Here is a 23,168-nt window from a genome sequence, read left to right on the forward strand (position 1 = left end):
AGCCCAACTCATTTTCTCGAGCCCAGACCAACTCATTTGCTCGAGCCCAGCCCAACTCATTTTCTTCTCGGGTTTGAAAAGATGTTAGTAGTATAGATATAAAATTAAAATTATAAAAATTGGACTTTTTTTTAGAAAGTATTCAAATTGGACTTTCTAGCAAATAGACGTGCACGTTTCTGCTGAAATCATGTTGTCTTCTTTGTTGTTTCATTTTCACCTCTCTTTTGCCCATATTGTTCAAACCCTCAAACAAGTAGATGGTTTATTTTATATTTTTTATTTTTTTTGGATTAAGTAATACATGAATATTTGACCCGAATTAACACCTCGTGAAATTTTATTTCACTGAAGATTGATTAATGAATAGACCAATGATTTATGAAGAACTTGATTAATGAGTCTTAATTTTGAGTTTCTTTAATTGTATATTTAATTTCTTAAATTAGGTAAGAACACGTGATACAGTGGTCTTAAAAATGCAAATAAGTGTGGAAAATATTATTCAAACTTTTACTCAACTCCGATTTGAGTTGACAATAATAACTAAGCTAAGCCAAACTCAACCCTAATCCAAACCTAATCCAAACTATAACTTTACATCTTATATATTTATAAAATTTTAAATAAATATAGTATACACATTTCAAAATCATGATCAATATTTTCTTTTAATTTTCTTTTTTCTCTTAAATTTTAATGTATCATATATTACTAGGAGAATTAATGTCCCTATTTTCTGTACATAATTTTCCGAAATGTATTACTAGATTGAATACTCTATATATATATAATTTTTTTTTTCGGAAAGTCATATATATATAAATTTTGTAGTCAAGCTTTATTTAACAAAGAAAGATTAAAAAGTTTTTTTTTAAAATTTTTTTTATTATAAATAAATTGTTCAAAGTTTTATTTATTTATTTATTATTATTATTTGTATTATTATTGCCATTAGACAAACGCGTTTCAACTGCAGTCACGTTGTGTTCCCTGGTGCTTCAATTCAACTCCCATTTTCTCTGTCTCTCTGTGTAGTCTCCTCTATCCATCTGGAAGTTCAAACTTTTGGACAGCTTTGTTTTCCTCTTACTTGCTCTCTCTACATTTTGGGCATGGTATTCTCTATTACCACTCTATATTAGCGAGTCTTTCTAAGTCTTTTTTGTGGTCATGTTGTAGTTGGGCAGCCCTGCATCTATGTTGGGGCTGCGAACTGTTTTGAAACCCTAGCAATCAAGGAAATGGTGTTCAAGGGTAGGTTCTTCTCTTCCAAGAAATCCGATACTTCAAGCCCTGACGGATCCAACAGTCCTCGATCCTTCGGTTCCAATTCGCCAATCAGATCTGAGAAGAAGAAGGTCAAATCCGCCAAAGACGATCAACCGATCGGCGGTGGTGGCAGTGCCAGTGGAAGTGGCTTCAGTGCTCCGTGTCGTCAAACGCAAGTCAAAGATGGCCTCAAGCAGCAACAACAATCACAATCACTGTCACAACAACAGCAGAAGAAAAAGGATTTGAAGGGCAAAGAGACTCAAAGTCAAATTGCGGCGAAGCCGAGCTCGGTGGCGGCGATTTCGAAGACAAGAAAAGCAGCCTCGGATGTGAGGGAAGTGCCGTCTTCGGTGTCACCCATTCTGGCGTCGTCGCTGGGCTTGAATCGGATCAAAACAAGATCGGGGCCGCTGCCCCAGGAGAGCTTCTTCGGGTTTCGGGGAGATAAGGGGTCTGCTCTTGGTGCTAGTAATCTTTCGAAGCCCGGTGGTGATGGGTGTTCTTCTTCGGGTTCGGGGTCTGCGGCCGCAGGGAAAAAGAAGGAGAGTGTTCATCAGAGAAGGATGGGTTCTCAGGAAGCTGTTAACTTTGTGGGTTGGGTTGATAATGGAAGCAATTCGGACAGTATGTCGACTGAGAGTGGGCCGTCTAGAGACCAGAGTCCTCATGTTCAGGCCCGGTCTAGGCTCCAGAATGGTGAATCCTTCTCTGAAGTTGGTATGGTTCCCTTGCAATTGCATATATTGTTAGTGTGTATATATATACATACGTGTGATTTATATATTTTATATATATGTTAACTCTTAATACACGCGTACTTGTAGCTATTTGTACATTGGAACATATTATATATGCGGAGATAACCAAATTAGATGCTTTGGCGTTGGGATTTTTGTGTCTCTATGTATTGTCATTTTACTGATTTTATTGCTCCAAATTCATATTTAGAAGATTGAACTTCGAGGATGACAAGTATAATTAATAGAAGAAGGTTGATACTTTATGTTACTAAATGCAAACAGCTTTGCATTCGGTTGAGCATTATATGATTTCCGAGTAAAAGTAATGTGAGGTGGTTTATAGAAGGTCTGCGCTGCCTTTTCTTCTTAAGAGAATTAAACCCCTTGTATGCAAGACATTATGTTATATATTGTTGTCAAATTGATTTTTGAGCAAAATGTAGCATCTAAAAGTTCTTGTTGTCATTGAACATAAGTGGAAATGAACTGACTTGGAAAGTCCCTATATTTCACCTCATCCTCATCTCTTCACAAGCAATTAACTATATAAAGGATAAAACAACTACATCCCCATTTGACCACTAATCATTCGCCTCCCTCTGAAATCAGTCCTAGACCATTCTTCCATCTCGAGGTTGTGGATATCTGCCACATTAGCATTCCGATCCGTTGTGATACTAAACAAATAAGGAATAAAGTTTATCAAAGCGAGAAATTCATCTCACTTATCGTACTTGAATCTCACCCTATTATCTGCCCCCACGACAAAAATGCATGTTGCACTTGAAATTAGAAATAAAGAAGTTTTATAGTTAATTCTTATTTTGTCTAAATGTCAGACCTCACTAATCCCAAATCTTAGAATATGTCAACCCGAGTTAAAATGCATCCAAGAGTTAGATACAAATACAAGGTTAAGTTTGGCACATTAAAAACATAGTATTCTACATAAAAGTATTACACATGATGCTCTTATTCTTTACGTTTACAAATGTATTCAATATTGATTGAATTTTAAATGGCATATGGTGAAAAAAAGAGAGAGATTTAATCTATTTTAGAAGTAGGTAACCCGTCTTTGTTATCAAAATTTGAGCTTTTCATCTTCTTCTTCCCTCATCGGTCATCACAATTAGAGGATGCAATTATTCGATTTGAGTAAATCTATAGGGCATATGTTCCATATCCATAACTATATTGTGTTGTGTTGAACAATTACATTAAGGGGAATAGTAGTGTCTAGGTAGCACAGATGAGTCGTCAACTCGAAATCCCAAAGAGTACAAAGAGTCCCAAGAACCTGAACTCTCTCAAGTGTGCACAGTAGCATTGTTTATTTGTTGCCATTGTCTCACAAACTCCTTTTATCTATAAACAGGAGCAAATAGAAAGCGTTCAAGAGGGGGGGGAAAAAAGGGAAAGAGGAAGGCTTATGGATCCAAAGACCCCAAAAAGTCCATGTTCTCGTCTAATGAAATACAATCTCTCCCCATTCCCCAACTAAAAAGAGAACAAATAATAGCAAACGGGAACAAATTCCACGGGGTTAGTTTGGTTAGCGTGAAATAGCTAGAAAGGAAAAAAAAAACGGAAAAATTAATTTTAATTTTTTATTATTTTTTGCAGTTTGGTTAGTGTGAAAAGCATAGTTTTCAGAAAAGTTATATTCCCGCAACTGGTTGATTTTCCTCAAAATTTTTCCTCCATAAAACATGCGAAAATTTTAGTTTCACGTGAAATTTGTATAATTATATGCTAGCTTCCAATTATACCCTTGTCAGTTGTTTCTCTTCCTTCTTCAGACCCACAAAAGGAGTGAGTTTTTTTTTTTTTCTTCATAAATTAGGACTCCTAATTAGGTTACAACTTTCTGACTCTTTAAAGTAGGACTCTATATATATGCACGCACACATATATTTATTTATAAAACAATTGTTTATACCATTTTATTACGCTTGTTGCATGATGTATATTACTTAGTGCTGAATTCATAAGGATAGTTTTGGCATATAAATCATTTTCTTTTCACTATTTTGCTATCCAAACTAACGAAACAACATTTTGCCACAATTTTTTTTAAAAAATTTCATGCTAACAAAATGGATAATAGAAACTTAATTTTCTTTTCTTTCATTTCATTTTCTTTTCCTTTCACTTTCCACCATCGATTTCCAACTAACCAAATGGAACCACAGGGTCTGTAGCAAAGCAAAACTCCGAAACGCGTTTGGTAACTTTTGTTGTGATTTGTATAGTACTACCTCTGCCCAAATTCTTGGGATGTTTGGGGAATCCAACTTTTTATGGGATTGGGTTTTAATTTTTTTTTTGGTTGTATTGATAAGAGTGAATTTTCAAATATATCCTTGTTAAAAGACAAAATAGTACTCTGTAATTAGTGCACTTGTTTAATCAAGTCAATGTCAAAGGGATAGTTTGGGAATGTTATTAAAAATAGTACATTCATTTTTGGAATGAGACATGTATCTTAAGACATCCCAAAATAGAAAGACAGACAAGAATTTTGGGACTTTGGGACGGAGGGAGTACAACGTTTGTTGTCGAAAAGAGGCCCAAATCGGAAACACCGAATTGGCGTTTCTTAACATTTTCGCACTGTAGTAAAAACAATAGAACTAAAAAAATCTAGGTAGTCTTTTTTAAATGGGTAAATTACACTAACTTCCCTGAGATTTGGGCAAATTACTCATGGATAGAGCGTTTGACCTTTATTATTTTGACCTCCCCTGGAAGTGTGAAATGTCTTTGATACCCTTATCTAATTTAATGAAGTTAAATTACAAGTCTGTATTACCCTTTTATTTATTCCCCCCACCCCCCATCTTGTAAGCACTATATTACCCTACCTACACATTTTTTTTTTTTTTTTTTGGGGAAAAAAATATAGGAAACCCTTAAAAGAAACCGAATCAAATGTCATTAACAAAAAAATTATATATTTTTGTAAAATTTAAGAATATAAAATTGGTAAGAAAATTTAGGCATCTCATGGTGTTTTTGTCATTTCATGTCAAAATTTAAGGTTATTGAGATTTTTTATTTATTTTTTTTGGTAAGTAAGGTTATTGAGGTCTTTTAACGCAAGGAAATGGCAACTTAGTCATTTTTTGAATTTTCATTAAAGGCAGGGGTGTCATTAAGCACACGCGCCAAATCTCTAGGGAGGTCAAAGTAATAAATGTCAAACGCTCTCCTTGTGTGTAATTTGTCCAAACCAAGGGAGGTTAGTGTAATTTACCCTTTTCAAATAGCCATTTTGTTTATCAATTTTGGAACACTTTTTAGTTTTTACCAAACATGTTTTCATATTTTTTTTTCCAAAAATTTTGTAACAAATTTATGTTACCAAATATGGTTCCAATCACTATTGAACACACTTTACACAAAAAATGTTGTTTTTGTTTCAGATGAAAACAGAAACGCAAAACGGATACGTTTTCCAAATAGGCCCTTAGCGAACAAGGAATAATTTTATGTTTTTTCCCCACAAGAATGAATAATGTCTTGTCCTAATCAATGCTATCATATGTTTTCTATCCCAACTCATGTTAATTTTATTCTTCCCTTCCCTAAGCACTACCTTCAATGTGAGCCACACCACTATTCCTCATTGGTGCATTTACTCTACATTACACAGGCTAAAAACATTTTCGCCATATATATTTATATTTTTTCATTTCGTCTCTAGTTGGTGCTATGTCAATGCTGATGAATTCATCAAGCTACGATCGGCTCTAATACAGCCTAGAAAAAAAAAAAAAAAAAAAAAAAATCCGACTTAGTCTCCTATTGTTGTTTTGCTTTGGTTGTAGGCTGTTTAGTAGCTTAATTATTTTCTACCGCAATAGTATGTTCTACTTGCATGTCTTAAGTATATAGCTAGCTTGAAAACCATTTTGCTACCACAGCTCCACTTCACTTCACTTTTGCGAATTAAACTCAGATTTTTTGAGTACGAGTGTGTTAAATATAAAAATAAGATTTATAATATATAATTACTCATTAGTATCTTGGTTGTAGGTTAGGAATATTTGAAAGGTTGGTATGGCGGAAAAGAATGATATTCGATTAGAGGGGAAGCGGCTATTCTTAAAGGTGTTGAGTTTAAAATTGTTGGTTTAGGAGTAGTAAAACGGATTGAAAGTCAGGGTGTATCCCCCACGAGCTCAACCCCAGTCTCTACCCCTTATCAACGTAAAGGGTGTTGTCCATTTTGAGCATCATAAAGACTCGTATGCCTTTTCATTTTGTCTCTACTTGGTGCTATTTCAATACCGATGAATGAAATCTGTTCTAGGTTTATCCTCTCTTATCTCACCGCACATCCTTCTTAACATCCACATTCCAGCCGCTCTTTTAAAAATACATTAGTTTCTTAGTTGTCAAACGTTTGCCACCTAGTTTAGTAGCCGTTTCATGGAGTTTACCTTATAATTTTAGAGGTTTATGTTGACCACACAATACTATAAGTACTCTCTCTGCCCTCGGAGTTCTTTCACTGCTCCATCTTCTTCTTCTACTCCTTCTTGTGAGATGTTGAGGAGTGATGTAGTTGAGACGGCAACGGAGAAGGGGTGTGGGTTATCAGTTATGCATATTGGACCTGAAGTTGAGTATGGGTTGAATACGGAAGGGAAGGAAGTATGTGACTCTGTTTTTTTTGGGCAAATGGACCTAGCTGGTTGTGCAGTCAAGGACTTGTCTGAGGGGGTTACGGTCCGTGTAGGGAGATACCTTCATTTTCAGTTGTTCAACGATGAGGCTTTGGCTTTGTTCAAAGAGCTTCGATTGCGTGTAGCCTTGAAAGGCCTTAATTGCTTGCCATTTGTAGGGGCCGAGTAGAACAAGCCTGTTAGTTTCGTTGGAATGGGCGACTTCGCTACAGAATCAAATACTACGCCTGTGTATGGAAGGGATATTAAAGAGGAGATGGATGATGATTTGGGGTCTATCCAACATGTTTGCTCTAATGAGCTTGCCCCTTGGCTGGAGAATGATACTGATATATTAGTGGAGGAACCACTAGCTGTTGTGCAACCTGACTATTATGAAGAGGCTGTTGATTTGGGAAAGGATTGGGTAGTCGATAATAGTGGGGCCACTAGCGAGCTGTTGGGGAGTCTCATCAGAGGGTACTGATGACCAGTCATTATCCATCCTTCAAGCAATTGTTGAAGGAAGAGAGGTTGCAGTGACCAATGAAGTCATGAATACAAGGCCTTTATCGTCCTGGAAAAGGGCACATGAGGTCAAGAATCTCATCTCTGATGTCAATTATGAAGGGAAGAGAGGGGTGGTGAGGGAAAGGGGAAGGACCTGAAGTAGGAGTATAAGGAAGGGAGGAGGGGAGATAATTTTATCTGGTTTTTAATGAAGCTACGAATCATTACGTGGAATGTTCATGGTCTCAACGACCCGAACAAGAGGAGGGTGGTAAAGGTAGCTTTAAGGAAGTGGGGGGGCCACGTTGTTTGTTTGCAAAATTCCGCCTGATGTCAATTATGGTTAGGAGTTTGTGGGGTGGAAGGTTTGTGGAATGGGAGGCCTTGAATGCTATAGGTACTTCAGGCGGAATTTTAGTTATGTGGGATTGTAGGTGGCTGTCTAGGATTGATGTGTGGTTGGGGAGGTTTTCCGTGTCCTGCGAGTTGCAGATGGTAGAGGACAATTTCAGATGGGTCTTTTCTGGGGTTTATGGACCGGTTGTCGATAATGATCGACCTATTTTTTGGGAGGAGCTTAGCCATGTTCAAGGATTGTGGTCTCTCCTTTGGTGCCTGGGTAAGGATTTCAATTTTGTTAGATCCCCGATCGAGAGGTCTACAGGGGGGGGGAAGGAGATTTTTTGAAATGGATCAGTTTTCTGATTTTATTGATGAGCATTTTCTCATTGATTTACCAATGGAAGGTGCAGCCCATACTTGGTCAAACGGTAGGGACCCAGTCACTTTTTCAAGGCTGGATCGATTCTTGATTTCCGGGGAGTGGGAAGAGAAATTCCTGGACGCCGTTCAGGCAATTTTAGCAAGGGTCACTTCTGATTATGTTCCTTTGGTGTTGGATTGTGGGGGTTTGTGTTCTCGAAGATCCTTGTTTCGGTTTGAGAACATGTGGCTGAGAGCAGAGGATTTCCAAGGGAAAGTTCGGTTTTGGTGGGAGGGAGTTTTAGTTACAGGCTCGCCCAGCTTCACGTTAACAAAGAAGTTAAGAGCTCTCAAATTCGATCTTAAGAAGTGGAACAAGGATGTTTTTGGGAATCTTGAATGGAGGAAGAATAGAGTCCTTGCCATATTCTTTGAGATTGATCGTCTTGAAGAGGCGGGTGGGGATGTGGAGGAACTACGTTCAAGGAGAGCCTCCTGTTAGGCAGTTTTTGCTGAGATTGCTAGAATGGAGGAGATTTCGTGGAGACAAAAATCCCGAGCTCTTTAGCTAAAAGAGGGAGATCGTAACACAATTTTTTCATAGATTCGCAAATGCTCATAGAAGGAATAATCATATAGGACGAATTTGGGTGGAAGGTGTGGAGCTGCGGAGGGAGGAAGAAGTGCGCATTGGGATCGTTTCCTTTTATCAGAAGCTTTACTTAGAACCGTTAGCTTAGAGACCTAAACTTGATGGTCTCCATTTTGAGGCTATATCTGAATTGGACAGAGATGGGCTTTAGATTCCTTTTACTGAGGATGAAGTTCTACAGGCTTTATCAAGTTGTAATGGGGACAAAGCTCCGGGGCATGATGGGTTTGCTATGCGGTTTCTATTGGAAAGTTGGGCGGTTGTGAGAAACGAGATGATGGGTACATTTCAGGAGTTTCATTCTAATGGCGTTTTTGAGAAGTTGCTTAATGCCTCATTCATTGCCCTTATCCCTAAGAAGGGAGGCGCTTAAGACATTAGAGACTTTAGACCAATTAGCCTAGTGGGTTGTATTTACAAACTCTTAGCTAAGGAAAGTAATGGATGGGATTATTTCGGATTCCTAGAACGCTTTTGTTGGAGGAAGGCAAATTCTTGATTTAGTTCTTATTGCAGGCGAATGTGTGGATTCCAGATTGCGTAGTGGGGTTCCCGGAGTCTTATGCAAACTTGACATTGAGAAAGCATATGATCATGTGAATTAGAATTTCCTTCTTTACTTGCTACAGAGAATGGGGTTTGGAAGCCGATGGAGGAATTGGATTGAGACTTGTCTTTCGTTTGTCAAGTTTTCTGTTCTTGTGAACGGATCTCCTGCTGGTTTCTTTGGGTGCACCCGTGGTTTAAGACAAGGATATCCTTTGTCGTCTTTCCTTTTTCTTATTGTTATGGTGGGCTTGAGTAGACTTATGCGAAGGGCAGAGGATCTTGGTCTTTTTAAGGGCTTTAGAGTGGGAAGAGATGTAGTACATTAGGTGGAGATTTCTCATCTTCTCTTCGCGGACGACACCCTGGTTTTCTGTGATGTTGATGTGTTGCAACTTAGATATTTGAGGTGTATCCTGGCGTGTTTCCAGGTGGTTTTTGGGTTAAAGGTCAACATGGCTAAGAGTGTGCTTGTCCCGGTAGGGGATGTTTAGGACATTCCTCTTTAGCTGCAGTCCTCGGGTGTAGGGTTAGTTATTTCCTTATTCCTTATTTGGGTTTGCCGCTAGGGGTCTCTTCTAGGAGAGCCCTGTGATTGATAGGTATGCGAAGAGATTGGCAGGATGGAAGAAGCAATACTTGTCTAAGGGGGTAAAGTTACTCTTATTTAGAGCACTTTATCGAGCCTTCCCACATATTTTTTATTTATGTTCCAAATTCCATGCTCCGTTGCTGATAGGATTGAAAAAATTCAAAGGGATTTCTTTTGGGGCGGAAGGGGCGAAGAGTTCAAGTATCACCTTGTCAAATGGGAGCAAGTTTGCAAGCCCATGAAGTTGGGTGGTCTAGGTATTAGAATGTTGGTTCCTTTTAATCAAGCTCTTTTGGGTAAATGGTTGTGGAGATACGGGAGAGAAAGACATCGCCCTTGGCGAAGTTTAGTTTCAAGTTGGTATGGAGAAGAGAGTGGTGGCTGGTCTACCGGTCCGGTTCATCTTGCGGGAGGAGTTGGGGTGTGGAAATCCATCCAAAAGGGATGGGATGTCTTCTCTACTCCTATCAGGTTCAAAGTTCGTGATGGCAAATGCGTTCGTTTCTGGGAGGATCTTTGGTGTGGTGACCAACCATTATCTCATACTTTTCCCAAATTATATAGTATTGCAGTTGATAGACATGCCTACGTAGCTGACTGTTATCGCCTTGATAGTAGTGGGATTATGTGGGATGTGCGTTTTAGGCGTTCCTTTAAGGATTAGGAGCTGGATGAGGTGTGTGTTCTTCTGGATATGCTGTATAGGCAGGAGTCAGTTGGCAGTTGGCAGAGGTAGTGACGATCTAATATGGATTCTCTCTTCCCATGGTCTTTTCGAAGTGAAATCTTTGTTCTTATGCCTATCTAATTTTGTTGGTCTTGACTTCCCGTGGAAGACCATTTGGCGTTCTATGGCTCCAACTAGGGTGGCATTCTTTGTTTGGATTGCTGTATGGGGTAAGATACCGACGATTGATAATTTGAGGAAGCGGGGTAACTGATTTGTTAATTGGTGTTGTCTATGCAAGCAAAATCATATCCTCATGCATCGTCTTGTGGCATACAATTGCTGGAATCTTATTCTTGGGTTGTTTGGTATGCGTTGGGTAATGTCACGTTCTTCTAAGGATTTGATTCAAGCTTGGAGAGGATGTCGTGTGAGTAGAGGTGTACGCGATTATTGGAGAATTGTCCCACATTGCGTTTGGTGGTGCATCTAGAAGGAGAGGAATAGTAGAATGTTTGAAGGAAAGGAGTCGCCCACGGTGACGCTAAAACTCCATATTATTCGTTCCCTTTTCAGTTATGTGAAGAGGAGCTCTTGTTCCTCTTCCGATGATTTAATTATTTTTTTTGATTCGCTGGGGCATTAGTCCCCGGTTCTATTTCTGTATAAGGGACGCGTTCTCCTTTTGAACACCTTTTTTATTTCATTATTACGTATCAAAATTTTTTTGTCCATCTTTCTATTTTTGGATGTGCCAAAATACATGTCCCATTCCAAAAATGGATATACTATTATTTGTAACATTCCCAAACTAGCTTTTTGACTCAAGTGCACTAATTACGGAGTACTATTTGTCTTTTAGCAAGGATAGATTTGAAAATTCACTCTTATCAATACAATTAAAAAATATTAAACACTCACTATCATACCCCAAACTCCCCAAGAATTTTGGGACGGAGGGAGTACTCCTTTTAACTCGTCCTTCTTTAATTCACGAGCAACATTATATCCAATATTGGTCTCATTGTGGATAATCAAGTTTAAGTGATAAAATTGTCTGTTTTCTAATTATCCGATGACCATCGATCTCCACTACATTTTGATTTATATTTTTATTTAAAATAAAGTTATAGCATATAGATTGAGTTTTAGCGCTACTTATTTCATACGTCTAATGTACCATTAATCCCTGTTTTAGTTTAGTCCCAAAATAATCTCATTTGCAACAAGCATATACAGATGCTAATTCATAATGTGCTTGTCATTTCATCAGTCATTAAGGCAAAAGATGAGGTTAAATGTTTGTTCCTAATGCAAGCATACAATCATTTGTACCTTTTATTTTTTCTGAGTTAATCATTTGTACTTTTTTCTTTTTTGATGGGTACCATCATTTTCAAAATGAACAGTTATTTTACATCCTGAAATGATTGAGCAGAAAATCCCAGAAAATAAGTTCCTCTAAGAAAACATGGAAAATTGGAAATCCAGTTGTTAAGAATTTGAGGCTAATTGCAACACCTATAGCATTGCTAGAATGACGATTAATAGAGTTCCTCCCCCCTCCATCACTCAAAAGAACTTAGCAACAATGGTAGATCCCGTTTGGGAACATGATTTGTAGGAATGATCTATCTATGGAAATGAGTTTCATCGATGAGTGACAACCGGTTATATTTAGTATTAAACATCCTTCAAATGGGTTCAAGTTGAATGGAGTAAATGTATATAGCTTTAGGGTTCCGAAGGCAGAGGATTTTTAGTTTTTTGTGCTAGAGGTTATCCTTGTACACGCTGTTGGATTCACTCTGAATCATGTTATTGTTACACACTTGCACCTTATGATTTTTTTTCTTTCTTCTTTGCACCTTATGATTTTGTTAACATTGCATTTTATACATACGATATATTGTTCTTAGGGATGGCAACGGGGCATAGTTGGGGCGGGTTTGATTAAACCCTATTCCGGTAGACATACCAACTTTGCCCCTACTTTGGAACAGGTTTGTAATTGTTATATCATCCCTGTCCCTACTCCGGTAGACAAAATACCGACTCCGCCCCATGTACTTCATTTAATTGCTGGGTGCAGCGGGCCGGGTTATACCACTTTTACTATGTAGTAAAAAAAAAAAAAAAAAAAAAAAACTAGCCTAATGTACTCAAATTGGGCTAATAAATAAGCTGACCCAACTTTTAAATTACTAATTAGTGAATATTAATATATTAACAGACACTTTCAGCAAAGTAACAAGAGTCTTAAAAATATATAAAAAAAAAGGTGCATATATATAATCGGAGCAGGGTCGGGGTCATCACTAAATCCGCCCCCGCCTCAAATCCGCTTCAGGTTTTCAATTATTTTACCATACCCGTCCCAAACCCATTTAGGGGCCACTAAATTCACCCCATTAGGGGCGGGCGCAGGGCGGAAACCCGTCGGGTCGGAGGAAATTGCCATCATTAATCTTGTTATGAATTGAAATTGTACGATTGATTCCACTACACTCTAATTGACTGTTATGTACCTTCTACTAAATCTTTTATTGAAGTATAACATGGTCTTCATCTTCTATTATGTGTCTGGAGAAGTAGATCCGAATAATAGATACAACTGTGGTTGCTACTTGTTGTGGGGGAAAAATCAATACCGGGACATACATGCCCCATCTACTGTCGTAATGATACTCTTTCTTAATTAATTTTTCTGTACGTCTTTTTCTCTTTTTGTTCACTGTTTTAAAATTCCAACTAAGGTTTTTATTCCCTCATTTCTCAATTTTCTTTTCTTTCCTTTTTCCTTTTCTGAATCTTTTCAACTTAGGGCTTTTTTGAAATGGTACCTGTTAGTGAAATTCTTAAACCATTGCAATGTATCGTTTATAATGAATTGATTAGCAGTGTATAATTATTCGCCTTGCTTTTGGTCTCTTGAATCATGTCAACAGGGCGATACAATTCATCATGTGGCCCTTCTGGTAGCTTAAGAAGTCCAGATGTTTGTACTCCTGAGGTAAAAGTAAAAAAAACTTTTATTTTTTATGCTGGCAAATGCATTCTATTATTTCTAACTTACTGCAATTTTCTTTTATTCCTCATCTGTTGTGGTACTGCTGAAATCTGAATATTTATTTTGTAGACTTCATACGATTGTGAAAACCCCAAGGAGTCTGAATCTCCCCGCTTTCAAGCTATCCTCCGTGTCACAAGTGCACCTAGAAAGAGGTTTCCCACTGATATAAAAAGTTTCTCCCATGAATTGAATTCCAAGGGTGTACGGCCTTTCCCATTTTGGAAGCCTCGAGGCTTAAATAACTTGGAGGTACTTAAGTTATCCATTCCAATTATCTATCCATTCAGCTGATAGATGCTTCTCTTGCCAGTCTTAATTGTGCCTAATTACTTTGTCAATCATGTACAGGAGGTTTTGGTCATGATACGGGCAAAATTTGACAAAGCAAAAGAAGAAGTGGACTCTGATCTGCATATTTTTGCAGCAGATCTGGTTGGAATTCTGGAAAAAAATGCAGGCTCACATCTTGAATTGCAGGAAACACTTGAAGACTTGCTGGTTTTGGCTCGAAACTGTGCTATGACATCACCTGGAGAGTTTTGGCTTCAGTGTGAAGGCATAGTTCAAGAATTAGATGATAGGCGTCAGGAACTTCCAATGGGTATGCTGAAGCAGCTTCATACTCGAATGCTTTTTATTCTCACAAGGTGTACAAGATTGTTGCAATTCCACAAGGAAAGTGGGTTGGCCGAGGATGAACATGTCCTTCACCTTCGTCAATCATTGCATTCTGTGGATAAGCGGATTCCTCCTGGCATGGGAAAGGATGGCAAAAGTTCTAGTGCTGCAAAGGCCTCAAAAGCAACCTCAACAAGGAAATCTTACAGTCAGGAGCAGCATGGCTTGGATTGGAAAAGAAGTTATGCTGTGCCATCTGGAAATTTTCAATCCCCACCTGCTGCTGAAACAACAAAAAACTTGGATTCTCCTGGAGGAAGGGATAGGATGGCTTCTTGGAAGAAACTGCCAACTCCTGTCCGAAAAAGCCCAAAAGAAGCCGATCCGGTGAAGGAGGAAGAGAATGATAGTAAGGTGATAGCTTCTAAAATGCAAAACAACCGAAGAGTCATTTCTGATATTGATATGAGTATCGCTAAGATTCCTGAGCTTCCTCCTGCTAAAGATTTTAATGTACATTCTTCAAATCATTCCAAGCACCAGCACAAAGTTTCTTGGGGTCACTGGGGAGATCAGCCAAATCTTTCTGAGGAAAGCTCAATAATTTGTCGCATTTGTGAGGAGGAGGTTCCAACATTGCATGTGGAAGACCACTCAAGAATTTGTACAATTGCTGATCGATGTGATGAGAAGGGTTTCACTGTCAATGACCGACTAGTCAGAATTGCCGAAACACTTGACAAATTAATTGCGTCCTTTTCAGAGAAGGATTTTAAACATGTAATGGGAAGCCCAGATATTGCAAAAAAATCAAACTCGAGTGTTACTGAAGAATTTGATGTTGTCTCTCCCAAACTCAGTGACTTGTCCCGTAGAGGCTCGGAGGACATGCTGGACTGTTTCCCTGAAGCTGATAATTCTGTTTTCATGGACGACCTTAAGGGTTTACCATCCATGTCATGTAGAACTCGTTTTGGCCCAAAGTCTGATCAAGGAATGACAACGTCATCTGCAGGTAGCATGACTCCAAGGTCTCCGTTGCTGACTCCTAGGACAAGCCAGATAGACTTACTGTTGGCAGGAAAGGGTGCTTACTCTGAACATGATGATATTCAACAGGTAATTTTTTTTGTTCTTCTTCAGAAAATTTGAGTACCTTTTTTTAAAAAAAACCATATTAACACATCAATTAACTCACTTTCCCTTTTCGACTTTCTTCGTTTTGTTCTATTAGATTCTACTTCCCATAATTTTACTGCAGGTTCTCTGATTGCTGTAATGTTTAGAACACATGTATAAATGTGTAGTTGTATATTTATAAATGTATGTGTTTTTATGTATTAGAATTGGTTTCCATCAATGTAGAAGATGAAACAATTTACTGCTAAATAACATTTAAGATTTGATGGCATTAGTTATCCTCCTTGTGCAAAACCTCATTATTTGTCCTTACCATCGAGATTATGAGTATGCCTTATGTTTATGGTATGCCCTATGACGGCCGCACTGATGGTTGTCACTAAGCGATGTATTGCATCTTCACCAGATATGCTTGAACTGTCGTGACTTTTTTTTTTCATCACAGATGTATAGCATTTATGATCACTGACACCTTCTCTGCCTTGTAATAAATACTTGAATACCCAATACCCGATTGTCATGCTATAGGGAGAAAAAAGGTGGGTATCAGAACCCAACTTATAACATGAATGGCACTCTTCATGCCTCTATGTTGATGTGCCACGTGATTTGACCGTCTCTCACCATTGTCACGTCCCCAAACAATGTTGTTCTCGATGAGGTTGTGGTCACATATCTTTGCGGAATCATGTCCCACCTCCATTTCTATACTCCACTTGGTAATCGATATCAGTCGTTTGGTCTATAAGGGAGTGTTATAATAATTGATCTTTGACTGTGTGGGACAATATCAATGTTCTCTTACTCGTGGAGCTCATCATTTTTGTCTCGACCTTTCTCATTAACTATGCAATCTTTTACCGTGTGATTCAGTTTACTCCTATCTTTAGGTCAATCTCGGTTACCTCATCCTGCCAAAAGCCGCATCTGAGTGCATGCATCTTAATTCTTGTCAGGTGCTAGGCATAATGAGCTCTTTGAGATTGGTGTGGCCGTGTTGTAACCTTGGGCTTTCGCCATGATCCAACTGTGGATCCCAGGGATTTGGACGTTGAAACCGGTGCTCACTGATCTGTTTTTCTTATTGCCATCATATACATTTTTGCTGGTCTTATAGAGAGACGGATATCACATGTCCTCGCGAACACACGCCACATGATGTGCTTTGTGTGTGGCATTCAACTAATGGATATTCTCCTATGAAATGTTGAATTCTTCATTCAATTATGTTGTCTTGATCCGTGTTCGTTACCTCTTGCTGTTTCTGTACTTCCGTATTGCTCTAAACAGGAGATGCCTCTTGTCTTATTAGGAATGAAAACTTATTACAGGGAAAGTGGAAGATGGTGATTTTGGACTTTTATAGATTTTCTCGGTCTAATCAATCTCTTAGGACGTCTATTATCCTAATATGGTACCTCCCTCTTCATTACTAGAACCAGACACCCACAACAGGAATGTCTAATGCCTCTTATTTGCTTGTTTGGGCTATATTCTGATGTATTGGTTGGTGGGGCCCTTTTGTATTGGTCAGCTATATTCTGTCCAGCTTTTTGTGAAATCTTACTTAATCACATAAAAAGGAAAAAAAAAAAAACGGATTTTGGCTTGCATCGTCCTCTTCTTGCACACACACACTATCAGAAGTGTTTCTGAAGATGGATCTGAATTTTATTTCTTACTGATTTGTTACAGCTATTGAAAAAGAAACCCAGCATCAGCTGCTGAAAAATTTACAAAAATTGTAATAATTAAGTGGGAACAAGTGTGAGGATGCTAGTTTGAGTTTGAGAGAAGCCACTTTGTGCAAAAATGATGGCAAAGGATATGTCTGTTGCCTATTTTCATCTCTCAGCAGCCCGCATAAGTGGGCTTAGCACAGGCAATGGTGTTTTTCACTAGGGTTTCAGCTTTCAATACCCAATAAGGTATCTTTGTTGATCTTTTGCTTTGAAAAGTCTAGGGCTCCTACCATCTTTTTTTTTTTTTTTGGTAAGTAAGATTATATTGAAGAAAGACCCTCAAAAGGGGAGCGCTCCCAAAGGAAACAAAGCTGTCCAAGACGACACTATAACTTTAAGCTATCCACAAAGTCCAAAAGACAATCTATACAGTTAGAGTTACAACCCCTCCCATTGACCCAAAAGAATAAAGTAGATTTAATATTTTATTTAAGAGACCAAATAGGAGACTCCTCTCCCTCAAAGGATCTCCTATTCCTCTCACGCCACAGACCCCACCAAATACAAAGGGGAGTAGCCCTCCAAGCATCTCTGACTCGGCTCTCCGCTATACACCCTTTCCAAGTCTAACAGATCCACGGTGGAAAATGGAAACACTCATGGAAGACGAAAAGCCGCCAGAATGTAGACCAAACATCCCTTGCCACTGAGCAATGAAGAAGAAGTTTGTTCACAGATTCACCCGACTTCTTATGCATGTAGCACCAGTTGACCACAATCTGACCTACCATATTTATAAGAAATATATAAGAAGAAGCAGAGAGAGCTTATTATCTTCCTAATGATGAAAAGACACGTTATCCCTTATTAGTTATTTAGATGATAACATAGTTAAACAACCTAAAATGGATAGATGACCATTACATTATAATAAATAAGCACTAGGATTAATAAGGACATATTGACATAAAAATAAATAAAAAAAACTTGGTTAAGGTTCCACGCAGTCTTCCTAACCTCTTTCCAATGTTCTTGCATCACATTGGTACAAGACTAGAATTTGACTTAAAGATATATCTATCAACAAGGATTTTTTTTCTTCTTCTTTTTTCATTGCATTTATTCACTTGGAGAATGTTGTATTTGTGGGGCAACAACTGTGGATTGTATTGTGCAACCTAAGAATCATGAAAACTTCTACAAAGGTTCCACGTTCATGTTGGAATGCATACCTCACGGACATTCCTAGACGCTTGCCTGACGTCTCAGATGTGTCCTTAGTTTCAAAAATAAAGTTCATTATTTTAGACTTTTGGCTGATAAATTACAGACACCCCCACACAAACCTTATGTAGTACAAACACATAGTAAAAGGAGCCATGCCTGACAATCTTGAAAGCAAGATGAACAAACACCAAATGGTCCAGCATTTCCTTTAAGGAAAACGTAACATGTAATGAACACTTTTAAATATAGGACATGAAACAATTGTGATAAAAAATAATAATAGGAAATTACCGGTAGTAGTATATAAATGAAAATATTTATAACATTTGTATACCTTCATCCTCCACATTATGCAATTATTAGTATGAAATTAGAAAATTATTTAAAGCATATAGTTGCCTTATGTAATTGATGCGTATAAATAAAATTATATATATTTTCGTGTCCACCTAGCATTCTTATGATTTATCTTAATTTAGAATTAGGCATATCGGCATATTTGTGTTGTCTTTTGCATATGTGCATGTGTCTGTGCCACTTAGTGTGCTACTCTCTATCCAACTTGAGTGACAATGCAAAATTACTAGTTCTACAATTGTGAGTATGTACTATGGCTTATTGAACACTAATCATAATAGTCTCTGCGAAGGCCCTTCCCTTGACGGATCTTTGAGGCAGGAAGTGAAAACTGAACTCCATTAGGGAAAGGGCCCACTTTTCTATTCTTGCAATACCGCAAACACATTAGAGATATGCACCAAATCATCCTTGTCATCTGTACTTTGGATAGCAGTCATAGGAGCAGGAATCTCTCCCTCTATATTATCCTTATTTTGCAAAGTCTATGCGCCCTGCAAATACCATAGGATGCGCTTGACCGCCTGAAAGTGGAAAACTATGGGCTTCTATAATTACACATGCTTAGATAAGGGTCTTTCTCTTCCCATTATCTCCGGGTTGTACAAAGTACACCTTTGGTATAGAGACTGAAGATGGTTCAATTACGTATTTAGAGACATTGCGACTGTAAATTATATCATATGTGAGGGATAGGATTACCAACCTACGCTCTAATCGTGGTTTGCGAACTCGGCCAAGTTGGTGTGATTTGGCTGCTGCGGAGTCTCAGTCCATCTGATATATCACTCAGAGTGAAATCCACAATCAAATCGTCCGGTTCAGTAGAGAACCGACTGAGTCAGAGTTGACTCTGCCGTTCCCATGTAGAAGCAGTTGGTTTTGCCAGAGAGCCGTCCCTTTCACACGTGCGTGTTCGGTTTACGCGCAAATCCTTTGAAAGCCAGTCAGTTCAACCGAAAATTGGATCTGTTCACTGCCAATCCAACCGGTTCCCGAACCGCGACTCGCCAGTCTCTTTAGTCTTTTGTCTGTGCTGAGGTACCCAGAGGTTGCCTCTCTGGGGACTTGTTGGCTCCAAGCTTAATATCCTCCTCTTTCCCCTCCAGTCTTTCTCTCTCTCTCTACACTGAAGTTTCAAGATATAGGGAGAAAATATGTAATGTGCTTTTTGATTTGGGTAATGGCGAGAAATTGGGAATTATATATTTATCGTGGATGTTAGCTAGTTGTGTTTTAATCCTCTGAGGTAATGTGCCTCTGGTAATGTGCTTTCTGTCAGGTTGCAAGTTTTGTCAAATTACAATATAACCTTTGTAAAGTAGTCGTTTTATGGAAGTTGGTAATATGTTTAAAGGATGGGTATAAGTGTAATTTAGATGTACAGAAGTGGCCTCAAATTTTTTCCAGTGACGGATCTATTGTCCTAGATTCCTTGTGAGTTGTGACGACTGAGTGGGAATCATGACATGAATATAACATGCATTGAGATGTTTCTGGAAAGAGCAAAAGATACTGGTGAGGATGATGAGTGTCCTCATCTTTTTTCAGAAACATTTTCTTTGGGTAAGGTTTTTGTGGAAACTTTAACCTACTTTTTCAACTTTTTTAGCCCTTGATGCTACTATGATTGAACATGATGAACTGAATTAATTTTTTTTATAAGTACGATAATCATTGAAAAGCACTCAAAAGGGGATCTCCAGTTTAAACTTGGATGGAGTTAACTAACTTCTTAAAAACATAACCAAGTTAAGAATTAGAAGTATAAACTCTTGTTTTGAACAAAATTTGCCAGCTAAGTCGTATTGACCTAACAACATGTTTGCTTGGTGCTGAGAATATGTCAATCAGCTCTTTTTAGCATATTGAGGGTTAGTGATGCTTGACCTCAAGTTAAGAAGCACAACATGGATATGAGGCACTTGTAGAAAAATACTTGGTAGATTGGGAACATATGTTGGGTAATGCCTTTAATGGGGATGTTATCTAGTGCAATTATAGAAGTTTGGGCTAATGTATGTGACAATGTATTTAGGTATTTCAGTAAATTTTTTCTTGATAAGTAATAGTGTCATTAGGAAATGCTGATGGTTAGTTTTATGTACAATTGGATATACAGCTATGAATATGTATTTATCACATTTCACTGTTAAGCTATTAAAAGTCCTCACTGATGCAGATGAATGAGCTTGCTGATATTGCTCGATGTGTGGCAAATACGCCTTTAGACGACGATCGGTCACTACCATATTTGCTTACTTGTCTTGAAGACTTGAGGGTTGTCATTGACCGTAGAAAATTGGATGCCCTTACAGTGGAGACATTTGGAGCACGCATAGAGAAGCTGATTCGGTGAGTTCCATGCACCAACTTCCTCCCCACCTTTTTTTTTTGTCCCACCCTGCGCACTCAAGGATCTGTTGTGTACAGAGCAGGGGATTAAAAAGGAATTTGCTTAAATGTTAATTCCTCTGAGTAAATTTAGGGCATTTTTTTCTTTACCTACTTATTTTAGAGATTGAAACAGGTCGTGAGTGAATCATATATACAGGCAAAGATTCTTCTATAGAAACTTACATACAATTTACAGTTGAGTGGAAGGTGTTCGTTTCAACATTTATGCTCTCTCTCTCTCTCTCACCTTTTCTTTCTCACCTTTGAGTTAATGTAATGAATTGTCATTCTCCAGGGAGAAGTATCTGCAGCTTTGTGAACTAGTTGATGACGAAAAGGTTGACATAACAAGTACAGTAATTGACGAAGATGCTCCTTTGGAAGATGATGTTGTTCGTAGTTTGAGAACCAGTCCTATACATTCTAATAAGGATCGTACCTCCATAGATGACTTTGAAATCATAAAACCAATCAGTCGTGGGGCATTTGGCCGGGTTTTCTTAGCAAAAAAGAGAACGACAGGGGATCTTTTTGCAATTAAGGTACTCATGTTTAATTTCACTTTTGTTATTATGTTATTATTATTAGTAATGCTTTTAATGTTATTCCTTACCGCCTTCTACAGTTTACTTTTTCCTGTGCTTTTCATTGTTTGGTTGCACTAAAGTTCATTCTACAGTTTGTGTTATATCAAGTTTTCATCATTTCGTCATTTATTCTATACTCGTTTGTTTTAAATTTCATCTCCCTAGTATTCTGATCAGTTTTAAAATTCGAAAAAGTAGTTCTAGAAGAAATTGTTCAGCAATATATGCAAAATAGAAACAGGTATAGATAGGTTTACTTAGTGTGATTTTTCAGATCTATATATTTTTTTTACAAGTTTGATTTTTCAGATCTATTACGTCCTGAATGCTTGTAGATACTTTGATACATTACAATCGATCTCTGTAAGCAGTGGTAGCACTCTTTATTCACGGGCTTTGTTTATGTTGTTTCAACGTTTACTGGTTTTTAAGTAATTTGTTCACAACGCTTTTGACATTTACTAGTTGATGCATGGGAACATCCGCCTCATTACCGAACAAAAGTTTTTTAGAATTGTCATAACTCCTTTTAAAAGATTCCCAGTTATTTAATAGTAATTTTGGCCTAAACATAGCTGGATTGATTTAGAGGGTTTAAAATTACTCAACATTGCTTAATATTTATAAACTAATCATTGATTTACCTCCAAAACTCATTTAATGATGCTCATGAATATCTGGTTTGGTACTATGTTATTGGATTTGTAGTACTTTACTGACCTAGGGCTCACAGAAAACTGTCTTAATCTTGAACTACTAGGACATTTCTTTTCCAATATTTCAATTCCAATTAAAATTCGTGCATTTAGTGAGGACGAGCTGGAAACTTCACTTTTTATTTTTTTTTCTTTCTTTCTTTTTTCTAAGAGCAGTACCATTATTAAATTCCTGATGCACGCAATATTGTATGACTTATTCTTACTGTTGCACAATATTTATGTTATATTTGAATTTTACCCTCACTTTTGTTCATACATAAACACTCTATAACAATTACTTCAAGGATCCTTCGATGCATTTTTTTTATTGATTTTAATTTATTTGGTAACAAAGTATCTGCCCACTTGCTAGCCACATTGGAGTCTCAGATGGTTTGCAAATTCCGGATGCACCCAATCACCCGCAAACCATGTGCATCATTTAAGTCCAGATCTCACCTTTAGAGAGTCACGTGTGGTCTTCTTCAATGCATTGTTTGTGTTCACATATTTCAAATTTTAACAATTAGAAGCATCTGACCCTTAGACATGCACCTGTGTTCGACACCCATACCCGAGTCTAGGTAACATAGGGAATAACACAAAAAACATGATATCTTGTGACCATACAGTGCCGGTGAAATACGGGGAATGCAGAGAGGATTCGATTATTTATCATGTCAGTATACAATATTGCTTCATTGTGGGGTTTGGGGAGGGTTAGATATCGCTGCCTTACCTCCACGTGTGAGCCTCGTGCACTGGGTTTATAAAAAAATATACAATATTGCTTCATTGTCAGCCTCAGCCTATATTAACATTACTTGGATTATGCATTCCAACAGTGCAGGTATTGTATTACCTTCTTCTATTAGGGTGGGTTGCGGGGTGGGGGGGTGGGTTGGGGGGGAAGAAAGTTTAAAAGTATTAAGTGTTCTTTCTTGTATTTATGGATCTGTCCATCACATGGTTCTAGTCAAAACAACCAAACACTTTATCAGTGCTCACAATAAAATATTCCTTCAGCGATAA

The 23,168-nt window shown here is 37.9% G+C and overlaps 1 protein-coding gene across 4 annotated transcripts in view; it reads left to right on the forward strand.

Annotated features, from left to right (window-relative positions):
- The first annotated feature begins 953 nt into the window (after positions 1–953).
- The window catches only part of LOC132282880 (probable serine/threonine protein kinase IREH1), a 38,888-nt gene continuing 16,673 nt past the window's right edge, over positions 954–23,168 (forward strand). For 3 of the 4 annotated variants that reach the window (XM_059784691.1, XM_059784692.1, XM_059784693.1), the window contains exons 1-6: positions 955–1,992; positions 13,306–13,370; positions 13,497–13,679; positions 13,779–15,167; positions 20,637–20,809; positions 21,147–21,393. In XM_059784691.1, coding sequence (XP_059640674.1) covers positions 1,245–1,992; positions 13,306–13,370; positions 13,497–13,679; positions 13,779–15,167; positions 20,637–20,809; positions 21,147–21,393 — 2,805 coding nt within the window. In that variant the 5' untranslated portion in view covers positions 955–1,244. Of the gene's footprint in view, positions 1,993–13,305; positions 13,371–13,496; positions 13,680–13,778; positions 15,168–20,636; positions 20,810–21,146; positions 21,394–23,168 lie in introns of all 4 variants that reach the window. The other variant, XM_059784694.1, reaches the window with a different exon arrangement.

Source organism: Cornus florida, unplaced genomic scaffold (assembly GCF_030987335.1).
Source record: "Cornus florida cultivar Cherokee Brave unplaced genomic scaffold, ASM3098733v1 CherokeeBrave_3.0.0_Hap2_Chr11, whole genome shotgun sequence".
In the NCBI taxonomy this organism is placed as follows: Eukaryota; Viridiplantae; Streptophyta; class Magnoliopsida; order Cornales; family Cornaceae; genus Cornus; species Cornus florida.